At 46.5% G+C, this 14,103-nt stretch overlaps 1 protein-coding gene across 1 annotated transcript in view; it reads left to right on the forward strand.

The window, feature by feature from the left end:
* Positions 1-14,103, forward strand: part of Vstm4 (V-set and transmembrane domain containing 4) — an 87,657-nt gene that overhangs the window by 17,474 nt on the left and 56,080 nt on the right. Inside the window, exon 3 of the mRNA XM_021203560.1 lies at positions 12,838-12,906. Coding sequence (XP_021059219.1) covers positions 12,838-12,906 — 69 coding nt within the window. The remainder of the gene's footprint in view (positions 1-12,837; positions 12,907-14,103) is intronic.

Genomic DNA, 14,103 nt, shown 5'->3' on the forward strand with positions numbered 1-14,103 from the left:
ATATATATATATATATATATATATATCCACTCATAAAATTACAGTTATGAAATAGCAATGCAAATAATTTTATGATTGGAGGTCACTACACCATGAGGACCTGTATTAAAGGGTCACAGCATTAGGGAAGTTGAGAACCACTGTTCTAAGGAGTTCAAAATCTCTCATGCATGTTAGAAACATGGTTAACTGTGTATCATTCATCCAAAATTCTTGGACCAGAAGTGTTGTGGATTTTAGATTTGTTCAGATTTGAGAATATTTGCTTGTACTTTGCTATTGGAGAATCTCTAATTCTGAAAATGTGAAAAACTTTGAAATCTGATAACATTTCAGATTAGGGAGAATCAAACCTGTCTATGGCTGGTTGCTTTGTCAAATAATGATAATTTTTCACTCCTTTTTTTTTTTTTTTTTTGATAGTTTTTCTAAGGGACTTTATTTTTAAAATTTTCTTTTCTTTTTTTAATTATTAGATATTTTCTTCATTTACATATACATTTACATTACATTACTTACATCCTGAAAGTCCCCTGTACCCTCCCCCCTGCCTTGCTCACCAACCCATCTACTCCTGCTTCCTGGCCCTGGCATTCCCCTGTACTGGGGCATATAAACTTCGAAAGACCAAGGGCCTCTCCTCCCAATGATGGCCAACTAGACCATCTTCTGCTACATATGCAGCTAGAGACATGGGCTCTAGGGGTACTGGTTAGTTCATATTATTGTTCCCCCCTATAGTGTTGCAGACCCCTTCAGCTCCTTGAGTACTTTCTCTAGCTTCTCCATTGGGGGCCCTGTGTTCCATCCAGTAGATGACTGTGAGCATCAACTTCTGTATTTGCCAGGCACTGGCATAACCTCACAAGAGACAGCTATATTAGGGTCCTATCAGCAAAATCTTGCTGGCATATGCAATAGCGTCTGGGTTTGGTGGTTGTATATGGGATGGATCCCCGGGTGGGGCAGTCTCTGGATGGTCTTTCCTTCCATCTCAGCTCCAGACTTTGTCTCTGTAACTCCCTCCATGGGTATTTTGTTCCCCATTCTAAGGAGAAGCAAAGTATCCACATTTTGGTCTTCCTTCTTCTTGAGTTTCATGTGTTTTGCAAATTGTATCTTGGGTCTTTCACTCTTATAGATATAAAACCCTTGATCAAACCCATCTGCACTCCCCATGCAGCATTGACTGGTCATTTCTGTTCACTAGAAATAGCAATTTGCAACTCAAGCTGCTGTCTGCTGTGTGTCCAACAGCTGTGTGGGGCTGTCAGAGTCACAGCTGCCTCTCCAGTGAGCTCCTTCCCTCTTCTTCTGCCCCATGCCCACTGTGCTGGTCTTCTGTTCACTGCTCCGTGAAGAAACTCCCTTTGCTTGTTTGACCAGCCTGCTCTCTCCAAGCTTTGGGCGTCTCCCCACTCTGTGACTCCTCCTATCTTTGTTGTGTTCCACGACAAGTTCCTAGACTTGTTCATCTAAGGGTATTGATCTGGCCAGGTCTATCCCAGAAACTGCTGATTCTATAGCTTGATTGGCTAACGTGGCTCCAGGCCACAGTGAGATCCCTAAGCCTTGTTTCTTCAGCTGTGTGCAGTGGTGAGGGTTCATGGGGTTCTGACCTAAAGGAGACCTCCCCTCAGTCCTGGTACCACAATCCTGCAGTCACCAGCTAGATAGGCTGGTTACAGAGCTTATCCTGACAGCCTGTGTGTGTATATGAGACATTGCCTTCTACTTTAGGCTTCAGCTGTGAGGGCTAAAATGGCTTTGGACCTCAGGAGTTTGTGGAAGGAACAGGTCTTTTCAGCCAAGCTCTCCATCCTGTGGGATCAGAAGCAGTCAAATATTTTGAGACGAAATACCTACCCCCCCCCCCCCGTTTAAAAGGAATCCCCTTCATCAATAGTGAAATGCTCAGAACAACAGCAACCTGCGGACTCCGGCAGTTTAAGCAGGGTTTTACTCTAACCACAAGCAGCATAGTTGAACAAGCCAGACAGTTGTTTGACTTAAGGTTATATAAGTCGGCGTTCAATGTGGTAAGTGGATGGAGCAAACGGAAAAATGCTGTTGCCATAAGAGTTTGGTGGCAGACCGGGCAAGCTGACTCAGTGTGCAAAGCGCTTGCCAGGCAATTGTGAGAACCTGAGTTCCATTCCCAGAGTTCACCTGGGAACCACATCCACTGGGATGCCTCTGACCCCAGAGCATCTCTGGGGAGAGGAGAGTGCAGTCAGGGGAACCCTGGAAGCTTTCTGGTAACTACTTGGGTTTGCATCTTGGCAAACAAGGGACCCCCACCTTAAATAAGATGGAAAGTGGGAGACAGCAACCCAGGTCTTTCTCTGACCTTCCCGTGATCTCTGTGCATGTGTGTGCCGACGTGTGAACCCAGGAGTGTATCACACCCAGACACATCATATAGAGAGAGGGTGGGCAGGAGAGGGAGAGAGAGGGGAGGGAGGAAGGGAAGGAGGAAGGGAGGGAGGAAGGGAGGGAGTGAAAGAGAGAAAGCACATGAGCACGATTTAGAAGAAAAAAGTTTGGGGGCAAGGATGAAATGAGAATATAATTTATCATCTGGGCATTTGACCCCAAAAATGTGAGAGGGGACTTAATAATTAGATTTGGACTTAATACCACAGGGAATGGATGCTTCCGGTTTCAATGGAAGAAGTTAACTAAATCCCTTCTCTCTGGAGGCCTGGAACAGATAATTAGGACTGAGAGTCACTAAACATTTAGCGCTACTGCTTAATTAAGCAAGCGCACATCGTGGTGTTTACGGTGTCAACAGGTCCAAACACCCAGAAGCAGCACATTCACCACCAGAGTGTAATTTAAACAACACTCAGACGCATTCCTCATTGCACCAGACCACAAACCAACCACTAGTCTTGAAAAATGTCAATAGATTAAAAAAATGTAAACTCCCCAACACGGAGGCAGCTTTCCTTTATAAAGCTATCCTTGGAACCCCGTGTTCAAAGAGGCATGAGGTAGACAGCCAGCCAGCATCCCTGTTGACCTTATCCAGGATGAGAAGACAGCATGAGAAGACAGCATGCAAAGGAGGTGCTGTAGAGCAGGTGCCCTTGACGTGCGAGGAAGGCAGGGGCAAGTGTACAGTTCTGAGAGGTACCTGAGAGAGCTCACTTTGTGGAGGCTGCTTGAACCACAGGAGGTCTTCAACAGACATAATGAACCCATGTCAGCATGGAAGGCAGCTCAGCCCTAAGGAAGAGGAAGAGAAACTTAAAAAAAAAAAAAAAATCAAGGATGTGCAAGTTGGCCAGGTGGGCCAGCAGAGTAGGGAGGACAGTAATGAGAAAGTGGAGAGGGGACTGGCCAAGGGGGTGGTCTGCCCAGGGATTTTGGCACCCTGCCAGATTCTGCTTTGATGTCTCACCCGTGATTCAGTGTATGGACCCAGAAAGAGGGTCCAGGACATATTTTACATGTAAAAGATGAGTGAGTGATTTAAACTCTTGGGTAAACTTCTCCCCATCGAAATGGCAAAGGGGGACAGAAAGGCTGATGCTGAAAGAAGCTGAGTGAGTAACTTTGTCTTGAGCGTCAGTGCTGACCCTCCTGTTCTGTAGCTGGCTCCCTGGAGGAACGTGGGACTTCCTTTGCCACCGCCAGGCACCCTGGGACATTAATCTCCTTTTAGTCCTTTGTTTTGTTTGCTTTGTTTGCTAGAATTCTGCTTAAGCCTACGTGCAAAAGGCAAGAGCAGCTTACACTGGACAAAGCTGAGGCTCGCTGGTTGCTGGTTGTCAGAAAGACCCTGGGGAGGTCACTGAGGGCCATTGCTGACTTATGTGGCTCTGTCCCAGCCTCAAGAGAGGCTGCCTTTGACCTGAATCTTGGAGAGGCAGACGGGAAAGGAAGTGACAGGCCAGCCTCAGAGCAGGAACAGAGGTCTCTGTGTCTAGGGTTCCTCCTTCCTCCTCCGACTTGCAGATCCAGATATATATAGTGAGAACACAGCTACATTTTAACGTTTTCCCCTTGGGAGTTATCTGGTCCTTCATTAAGGAGTGACAGTGAACCTGTTAACTTTGAATTAGGAGCAAAGGGGCAGTTGACACCTTATTTGCTTATTTCCTGATCACCTGTTTTTCTTACATGGATGTGTGCAGACTGAAGTCAGAGGAAATGGAGGCAGGGTGGCAAATGTTCTTCCTGGATATAAATTAGCAAGGCTCCCATGTCAGGGAGCAGGGTTGAGACGTCTGCTCTTCTTGACAGAAGCTAAGAATCATCCTCAGCTTAAGAAGTCCTGCGCTTTTCCTGTAGAAAGGCTATAAAATAAACCCCATGGGGTGCAAGTCCAGAGCCAGCCATGCAGAGCCGAGCTCTGCGGCTGGTGTGCTGCTGAGTCTCCATGGCTTCTGAAGCTTCAGAGAGGAAAAGGGGCTTGAGTGGGACGGGGGGGGGGGGGGCTCCTGTCCCTGGCCTCTTCCAAAGTTTCCAACATGTAATGATATCATGTTTGTGCTTTCAATTCTTTTCAAGTAACCTGTTTCCCTAGTATGTATGCCCCACCATGCCATACCATACCATACCATACTATGTCGTAGCATACCACACCATACCATATCACACCACATCATACCATTTCACACCATTTCACACCATACTACACCACACCACACCACACCACACCATAGCACACCACACCACACCACACCACACCACACCACACCACACCACACCACACCAGAGAAAGACTTACTGATCCATTCTTTCCTCTTGTTTTCTGCTGAGACACCACCTTGCTACATTGCCTAGCTTTGTTTCTAACTCCTGTGCTCCAGGGATCCTCCTTCCCCAGCCAAGGACTGCAGAGATACACTTCCAGAACCACTTCACTCCCGTGAAGTTAATCTGCCTTGACCAATGGACCAAAAAGAATTCTAGCCAGCGAAGGAGCAAGACATGGATGCAGATAATACATGGGACAGTCATGCCCGGCACAGACTCTGTAGGGAGTGATGCGTTCTAAGGCAGCATGATTGGCAGAGAGTGGGAGGCTGGGATGCAGGGTAGTCCTAGAGGAAGGCTTCTCTGATGCAAGTTGCTCCCAGAGCCCAAGTGTCTCAGAGACTATGGAACACTTGTCGGCATAGCACGGCAGCCGTTGCTGTCTTAATCAGAGCAGCTGTTACTGCCATAGGAGATCCTTAACATCCGGCCTGTTGTGTTTTCTCAGCAGAAGGGTTGGAGAGGGCCATTATCTAAGGTTCTTATCTGAGGTTCAGGCCACCTCTTCCTATACTTTCCCCTAGCTGCCTGTAATTCTTCACCAACTGCAAGTGGTCTTGAGGTATCTAAGGAGTGGAGAGTTAACTCCAGTTATAAAGGGACAGGGAGTCCATTTCAGGAACGGGAGACAGACAAGCTGAGGTGAGTTTCCCCAGCTCAAGGGTCAACCTTTGTCATGTTCTTGGTCCTTGGATGTGACCTACATCTGTCTTTTAAAGCTTCTCTAATAATTGAATTCTTTGTTAAAGAAATCGAGGGCACTGGCTTTGTTGTCTGGGCCACTGCCTCCATGAGAAGACACACAGGGCCTGTCTACCAGTGCCAGGTCCCAAGACAATGACCAATCAGCCAGCAGTCAGGAGTTGGCTGAGGTGCTCAGAGTAGGGAGAGGTTTCTGGACAAATGGATCCTTTAAAAATTTGGACTCTGTTTGCCTTTGTAAATGGAGTTAACATTCTTCTGTGCAGATTTCCCGTGGTGACAAGTGTTCCGAGAATTTTGGGATCCTTGGGGACATACCATTGTGACAGGCTCACTCCTGGGCACTGTTACTCAGCTCTCCCTAGTGTGCACCAAGGAGGCGCTGTCTAGATTGTTCTTGAGTTCTAAATCCCGCCCTGGGCTGGACAGGAGGACAAGTCTGAAAGCTCCAAAATCTCAAGGGATCCTCCATGTGGGGTCCTGGGAGCTGGACCCTCTGTCCCTTCTGAGAGGTGTCCCCTACTCAGGCAAATTCTCCCTCCCCTCACTCATCCCCAGGAGCTCAGGGGCACTGCCAGAGAACCTTCATTTGGACAAGGACTAGTTAGTTGATTGATCTGCTTGTTAAATGGTTCCCAGTGTTGCCCACCGGGCACTAGGCAGCTTCTGCTGAGATCAACATGCCCTGCACAGAATGCTTTAGCCATGTTGGCCAAGCAGCAAAGGCAGAGAGGCTGTGGTGGGTCTCCCCCACTCAGAGTCAACTTTGGTCATGCTCTTGGTCCTTGGATGTGAACTACATATATATGTCTTTGAAACTTCTTTAATAGTTGAGTTCTTTGTTAAAGAAAGAGGGCACGGGTGAGGTTTCTGGACAAAATGAAATGTGAAACCATCTCTGATACAGACAGAGATCTCAGATCAGCCAGTCCAGCTGTTGTTGGTGTCCTTGAAGGATTCGGAAAGCCTGGAAGTCTCTCCCTGTGCTGAGGGCATTAGCACAGGGTCTCATGTGAACTTAGTCACTGCAGAAACACATCTTCCCCACTGATATTTCTGGGGCTTTCTTTTCAAGTTAGGATCCAAGGCCATTAATTCCCCTATATAAGGGTGGGATCCCTACAACCCATCAAAGGATGTGAGGTTCTTTCTTTGAAACCTAATTTCTGCTCCTTCTAGACAAAATTGGTTTGACTGAGTCCTCTGGGCTGCAACCTTTTTCTTTTTTTCTTTCTTTTTCTTTTTTCTTTTTCTTTTTCTTTTTCTTTTTCTTTTTCTTTTTCTTTTTCTTTTCCTTCTTTCTTTCTTTCTTTCTTTCTTTTAATCCTGTGGCCACTTTCAGCTAGCATCTCCCAGAGAGGCAGCAGTGTGGTACACCTTACAACTTAGTAGATTTCTTCCTATTCTGCTCTCCTGGGGAGGGTCTAGAATAGCTGGCAGCTTTGTTGTCTGGGCCACTTCCTCCTTGAGAAGACACACAGGACCTGTCTACTGGTGCCAGGTTCCAGCATCAGTCAGCAGTCAGGAGTTGACTGGGGTAGGAACAATCTTTATTCCTCTCCTCTGCTTTGATCTTAGAACCCTTGACCAATAGGCACAGAGAAAGCGTCCATCTGGCTCTCTGTTTAGTAATGGTCCCCGTCTCGCCCTCTCTCCATGTAGACCCTAAATTCTGTACCAACTGGAGGTTGGGTCCTACACCTGACTTTCCTGGATGCAGGCAGGATGGAAGAGAAGGTAGTGCATAAATAATTACAGTGGGCGGGGTGGGGGACGGTGATACCTGTTCCCTTGCAGGAGCCTTAAGTGAGGAGCCCTTCCCGAGGCATGGGTAGCCTCTGCCCCCTCATGCAGCCCCAGCTTCTGTCTACAGAACAACCCACAAGAGCTCTCAGGTTCCAGAAATTACAGCAATTTGGACAGGAGGGCTGTTTGCTGTTCCCTCCCCTACTGTCTGACTGTACAGCTGGTTTATAAGGGAAGGAGACCGATAGCCAAAATACACAGACTTCTTGGCTTTTGGTAAAAAGCCTGAAGTCTCCTGATAGCTAGCTAGTTCACTGGGAGTGAATTTTGCAAAAATGTGCATCTTCTTTCAGAATGTCTTGGGCCAAAGTGAATAATCTGTGGTTGGAGAATATGTCACATTTTCTTTTGGTCCTTGTGTTTTGTGGTGGTAGAAATCAAACCCAGGGTTTCACACATACTGAGATGGACTTGACTCCTGACCGAGCTATAGCCAGCTTCCAGCTAAATGCTTTCTAGAAGTATTGGTACTCTCTTTCCCACATTTCACCCCAGAGAGGCCTCTTTCACTCTGTGCCTACAGGACAGATTGGCCAAGGTCAGTTTATCTCGGCCTTGTACATGTGCCACAGGGGGAGGTGCATCAATGCAGGGACCAGAGCCATGGCTGCTCCACTACAAAGCCCTTGCTGTGGACAGGCCGCATCAGACATCTGGGTTTCCTTATAGTCTGTGTTCTCAGACACATAGCTTGACATTGTGTCAAATTCACTTGAGATAGCACAGGATTAGCAGCTGAAATAAGATAGTTACAGCAGAACTTTGGGGAATTCCTGAAGCCCTGGCAGGGACACTGTATAGTCTTTTTTTTTTTTTTTTTTTTTTTAATCTTTCTTGTGGGAGCAGATAAATGTTGCTAATCTTCCAGCCAAGCAATCATGGCTGCACTTTCCCATGAACTGTCTGAACTGGAAAGGCAGGTGAGAGTCCCCACAGGTTGGGAATCCCCGTTTATGAGATTTCTTGTGGTGGGTCACCATGCTGTATTAAGTAGGATTGGAATTAGTTAACTGTCAGCAGGCATGAGGCAGAGGGACCCAAACTTGAATTAAATCAGAGCCACGGGTTCTTTCCCTGGAAGATGTATGGGAGTGGTTGCTGGGTACCTGCTCTGGCTAAAGGTCATGGCAACCTAGTCCAGTTGGAGGGCTAGGCAGAGGGATGGAGAACCCTTTCATTTTGGCCATTTGGACAACTGGCCATCACTCCATGTAAATGACTCTGGAGCAAAGATCCCTTCTAGGTGTGGATGGGAATCGTAGCAGTCAATAAAACTGCTCTTAAGGGGCAGACTGCCTGTGGGTAGAGGTGTGGATGACATCTCAGACACATTTGGACACAGGGACATGATTGGAAGCACTCTGTACACTCTAACCCATGTAGCCCTTCCCTGCCCTGCCACTGGTACTTAAAAACTAAGACACCAGGCTTGCCTGGATTCTCACACCCAGCAAGTAGCAGTTGAGCACTTAAAGCTAATTTACAGAGGCTCACCACACCCTTTATTTCCTTCTCAAAACATCACATGTATGTGTTTATGGATTGATACTCGTTAGCATGTGTGCATATATGCATACGCATGAGAGGACAGGGCCATGATGGATGTCTTCTCTTGATGGCTTTCCACCTTTAGTTTTCGACCCAATCTGTCACTGTACTGGAAGACCTTTGATTCAGCTAGACTGACTGGTCAATGAGCTTCAGAGTCCCCTAAGACTCCATGTCCCCCCACTCCATCACTAGGGTTACACACATGCTTTGTGATGCCCAGATGTTTTCCCTACCCATTTTTTAATTTTTTTTTGAGAATTTCATAGGTGGTTTTAATATTTTGATTAAGCCATCCTCCCTGTACTCTTGCCTCCATTTCTTATGTATGTCCCTACCATCACCTCCATGCAACCTTCGTCTTGAACAGTTTTCAGTGCTGGCTAGAGGTCTGTGAACTCGGGGCCCTCTACTGGGCTATGGATAGCCTCTCAGGCCACCTCCTAAAGAAAACCGACTCCCCCTCCCCCAGCAGCCACCAATTGCCAGTAGCCTCTCAGACAGAGCTGGGACTTGGTGAGACCTGACACATCCTGGGATTTTGGTTGGCTTGATCCTGTATAGGTCCTGTGCACACATGCACAGCTGCTGTGAATTATTATGTGCAGTGGCCCTGCCCCATCTGGAAAATACTGTTCCGCTGCAGATCTCTGTTCCCTCTTCTATAGTAATCCCTGAGCCATTGGGGGAGAGATATGCTGTAGACGTCCCATAGAGAATAGAGTACAACATGGCCTCTTATTCTCTGTGTGCGAGCGGTTGTGGATCTCTGTACTAATCCATCACGCACTGTCCACTGAAGCTTTTCTGAAGAAGGCTGGGAGATGCATCAGTCTCTGGGTGTAAAGATGATAACTTGGTCAGGACCAGTCTATTACTATTTCCAGATAGCAGGGTACTAGCGCTAAGTATTCCTAGCTCTCACACAGGTACTGGAGATCAAAACTCGGGTCCCATGCTTGCATGGCAGGTAGTGTGTTGATTCTTCTGCCTTCTTCAGCTCCTGCTTCGTGTTTTGCACAGGACTCACTAGGCTCTCAGTTGACTCAGGGGCTGTAGACCTGGGATAGGGACAGTAGCTCTGCACTTGTGACAAACTGCTAGGTAATACTGATGCTGCCAACTCCTGGACAACACTGGAGTGGTGGTCCCTGGACCGTGATGTGCACATTTCACCTTTTAAAGCTAAGCTACTCAGAGGGTGTTTAACATCCACTCTGTGCTGCCTTCTTCAGGATTTCGTGGAACATTCTTTCCCAGGCTTGGTAGATGAAGATTGAAGTAAAAACTACTCAGTGTAGTCCAGGAAACGGATGGATGGTTTAAGGGGACAAACTACACGGATAACTTGTAGAGGAGACAGCACATCAGACTTCTTTGGACCTTGAGCCCCAAGCTCAAGTCTCCCCTACATATTCCTCCCTACTGCCTCTTTCCTCCACTCCAATCTGCTCCCCACCTCTCCAACATGGCTGCCTCACTTAGAGTGCACTAGCCCCTTCATGCCCCACCACAGCCTGCAAGAATCACATGCTTATAATTTTAAGTTCTGGGCGCTTGGTTCCTCTGTCAGTCATTAGAATACAGGAGTTCTAGATTAAGAAAGATTGAACAGGAAGGGGAAGTTGAGTTTTGATAATATATTTCATATGTACACATAAACACGCACACTAAAGAGCATGTATGCATGCAATGAGAGCTCATTGTGGGAGTGCCAGGCTGCTTTCTGTCACACACACACACACACACACACACACACACACACACACACACACACACACAGAGAGAGAGAGAGAGAGAGAGAGAGAGAGAGAGAGTCACACACACGTGCATACTCATGAGCACGTGCATGTGCACACATATGCATGCAAACACACAATGCTCAAGCTCACACACATACACTACTTGCCAACTTCCAGGAAAAGGTCATGAGAGTGACACAAGTTTCCTTATGGGAGGGGAGAGAAATCTCTGAATTTTTGCCTTGTGAACAGCAACTCTGTGCGTTCCCCAACTGTACATTTGCTTTCTTAATTTTAATTTTATGTATGTGAGTATTTTGTCTGTAAGTAAGGTCTATGTGCAGTGTGTGTAGCTGATTCCCACACAGGCCAGAAGAGGGTATTAGATCCCTTGAAACTGGAACTCTAGAATGTTGCGTACCTCCACATGGGGCTGGATATTAAGCCTGGTTCCTCTGGAAGAACAGGCAGTGCTCTTAACCACTGAGTCATTTCTTCAGCCGCAAACATAGCTACTTACGAGCTTATACACATCAGTTCTCACACTTGTTCTTAGACAGGGTAGGAGATTGCAAAGACGAACAGTGAAGGAGTCCAGTCACCAGACACGTAAGCCTTCTGGAAGTTTGTCTGCAGCTGCTCGACAGGAGCGACAGAGAAAGTGACTTTGAGTATGGTTTGAAGGCAAATGAGTTTGGGGTATTCCTGAACGTGGTGTGAAACCTGTGTCGACTGTGACAAACAGTCCAGGCTTCCTGCTGTGGAACCCCAAGGGACTAAACCCAAAGCAAGAAACGGCCAGACTGAAAAAATATAGTTCCTAAGTAGTTCAGTCCCTGAATGGATAAGGCAAACGTTAATCTTCACCACACTCTCAGGAAATGGAAGACTTCTTTCTCTAGAGACTTTGTGCTCTTCCTAAGCATGCCTGACATTCCCTCTGGAAAAATTCTCAGGCACACTGAGACAATGTCAAAATCAAAACCAGATGCGAAGAACACGTCTGTGGGTCATACTAGCTATGGGACCTATCAGGCACGGCTGTTAGCTTTGATCACTAGCTTGGTTTGGAAGTTAGATGAGAAACTGGAAGATCCATTGGAACCGGGGTGTGTGAAGAAGAATTGGACAGATAATCCTGAGCTGAAAGATGCCATAAATGAAAGGAAAAAAATAAAGATGTTTTTTGACAGGTTGGACACACAGGAAGAGGAGATCAGCTGTCTGGAAGACACCTCAAAAGCTAATATCCAATAAAGGTTCCAAAGACAAAAGGGTAGCAAATTAAGAATTGATATCTATAGCAACAATAATTCAGACACATATAGGAGTCACAATAAAACGAAATGAATGGGCAGCCTGTCTGTCTCATTGCTTGCCCCTCGTGCTGATTCCTTCTGCATTTGACCTGCCTTTCTAAAAGTCAAGTCCTTGATTTTCTTGTCTAGAGCTCTTCAGTTGGTAGCCACAGATCACAATTGCCAATTTAAATCTAAATTACCGAAATTTAATTCAATTCTATATTTTGTTTTTTGAGACAGGGTTTCTCTGTGTAACCCTGGCTGTCCTAGAACTAGCTGTGCAGATCGGGCTAGCCTTGAATTCACAGAGACCTGCCTGCCTCTGCCTCCCGAGTGCTGGGGTTAAAGGCACACTGTCTTGGTCAGACTATTCACATTTTAAGTGCTCAGTAGCCCCATGTAGCCAATAGCTGCTGACGCAGACAACACTCACATGAAACATTTCGGTCGACACAGGAAGTTCTGTCCAACAATCAGCTCAACCTCTGATGTGTGTGTTTTGTTGTTGTCTGTTTAGTTCCCTAGACCGGTATTCCAGGATTTACACACTATAACTCAACTTGTTCAACTGAACGCAGAGTAAGTCCTTTGACCAACCATCAAGTAAAAGAAGGCGAAATAATCTCAAGAGTAGGAGCCTGCTGTCTTTAAGAGTGTCTTCCATACCGAGTGGTCTCAGGGCCTCTCCCTGCCGAGTCAGGATTCCAGGTGCATCTGTCTAGGAATAAATACCCAGGACTGGATCACGGAGAATACTAAACTCACAAAGGGAGTGGTTATTTGGTTTTGGTGGAAGCCATTATGTTTCTCCTTGGTATCTGGGTTGTGAGGACTTAAGGTGGTTTTGTCAATGTGGACTTTATAAATTTAAGTGACATCAGTACCGTAGGGCAGCATTTGGGGTTGCAGTGTGGGTCAGGGCTGTGAGCTGCCATGTATCATGTTATCTTGTATCTTTGTGCTTACAGTGATCTCCCTCAAAGCTGGCGAAGATTCATCATTTGGGAAAAAGAAGGTGACGTGGGCATTTTTTGAAGGTAAGTCTGGTGTCTTGATGCAGCCTCATTTCTAGCCAGAAAGAAAGGGATAGAAAAAGAGAAAGAAAGGATTCGAGTCCTAGTGTTTTCATAGCATCAAGTTATATGCTGGACTGATCTTTGCAGGAGTGAAATGGTAATTACGAGTGGGATCCTCCACAGTGGACAAGTGGGGGTGAAAGTCTTACTCTGCCCAGTTCCATTTGTTTCCTGGTTTTACCCGCCCCGTACTTCTCCTAGATGAAACTGAGGAGGGACTTCCCAGGGATGTGCTATTAAAGAATACATCCACCGAAATTGCCTTTAATTTCTGGTTGCTTTAGAAGTTTGGGATCCTAAAATGTTTGAAAGCTATAAGCAAGTTATCTTCACCTCATGTTAGAACCACACAGGAGTTTTAAAAAAAAAACAGGGATGCTTGATGGTCTGGAGAGATTCTGATATAGGTGGAAACGTGTGCATCCTTCCCCATTTGACTCCAGCTTGCAGCAGGCTAGAATCCATGGCCTAAGAGACAGTTCCCAGCGGCAGTCCTACCCTGGAGCTTGTCTTGAATGCAGGATGAACTCTGAGGTGGTCCCTTATGCATTTGGAAGGACTGTACATCCAGTCTTGACGTACTCTGTAGCAAGATTTGAATCTACAAAACACTTTGTATAACACAAACCTCTGGCATCCATTCAAGTATGAGTCTTGGAGTAGAGTTCTCAGCAGTGAGGATGCTTCGGTCACTCTAGGGGACATTTGCTGGTTTCAGGGACAATTTTGGTTCAAGTGTGGGCATGCCACAAGAAGCCTAAGAATAGAGACAATGCACAGAGCAGCCCCCACATCAGAGGACCCTCTCCCCCCCCCCCCAAGAGAGGTTATGGGCCTCTGCCTCAAAGAAAGGACAGTAGAGAAATGGTCATCATAAAGTAACCGAGGAATGTGACCAGAAGCAATGACATCATGCACTTGAATTTCTCAGGCAGAGTTATTGATGTCAAGAGGGGCAAGGCAGGACCTTTGGAAGGACTCCATCTTGTGAAGTCTTTGGGTTGATTGATAAGGAATGGGCTGGTCAAAGGAATAGGAAGAGGCGTGTGCTTGGCCTTACTACTGTGTGTGTGTGTGTGTGTGTGAGAGAGAGAGAGAGAGAGAGAGAGAGAGAGAGAGAGAAAGAGAGAGAGAGAGAATGTGAGGGAGGGGGGAAGA

The sequence above is a fragment of the Mus pahari genome, chromosome 8, assembly GCF_900095145.1.
Source record: "Mus pahari chromosome 8, PAHARI_EIJ_v1.1, whole genome shotgun sequence".
NCBI lineage: Eukaryota > Metazoa > Chordata > Mammalia > Rodentia > Muridae > Mus > Mus pahari.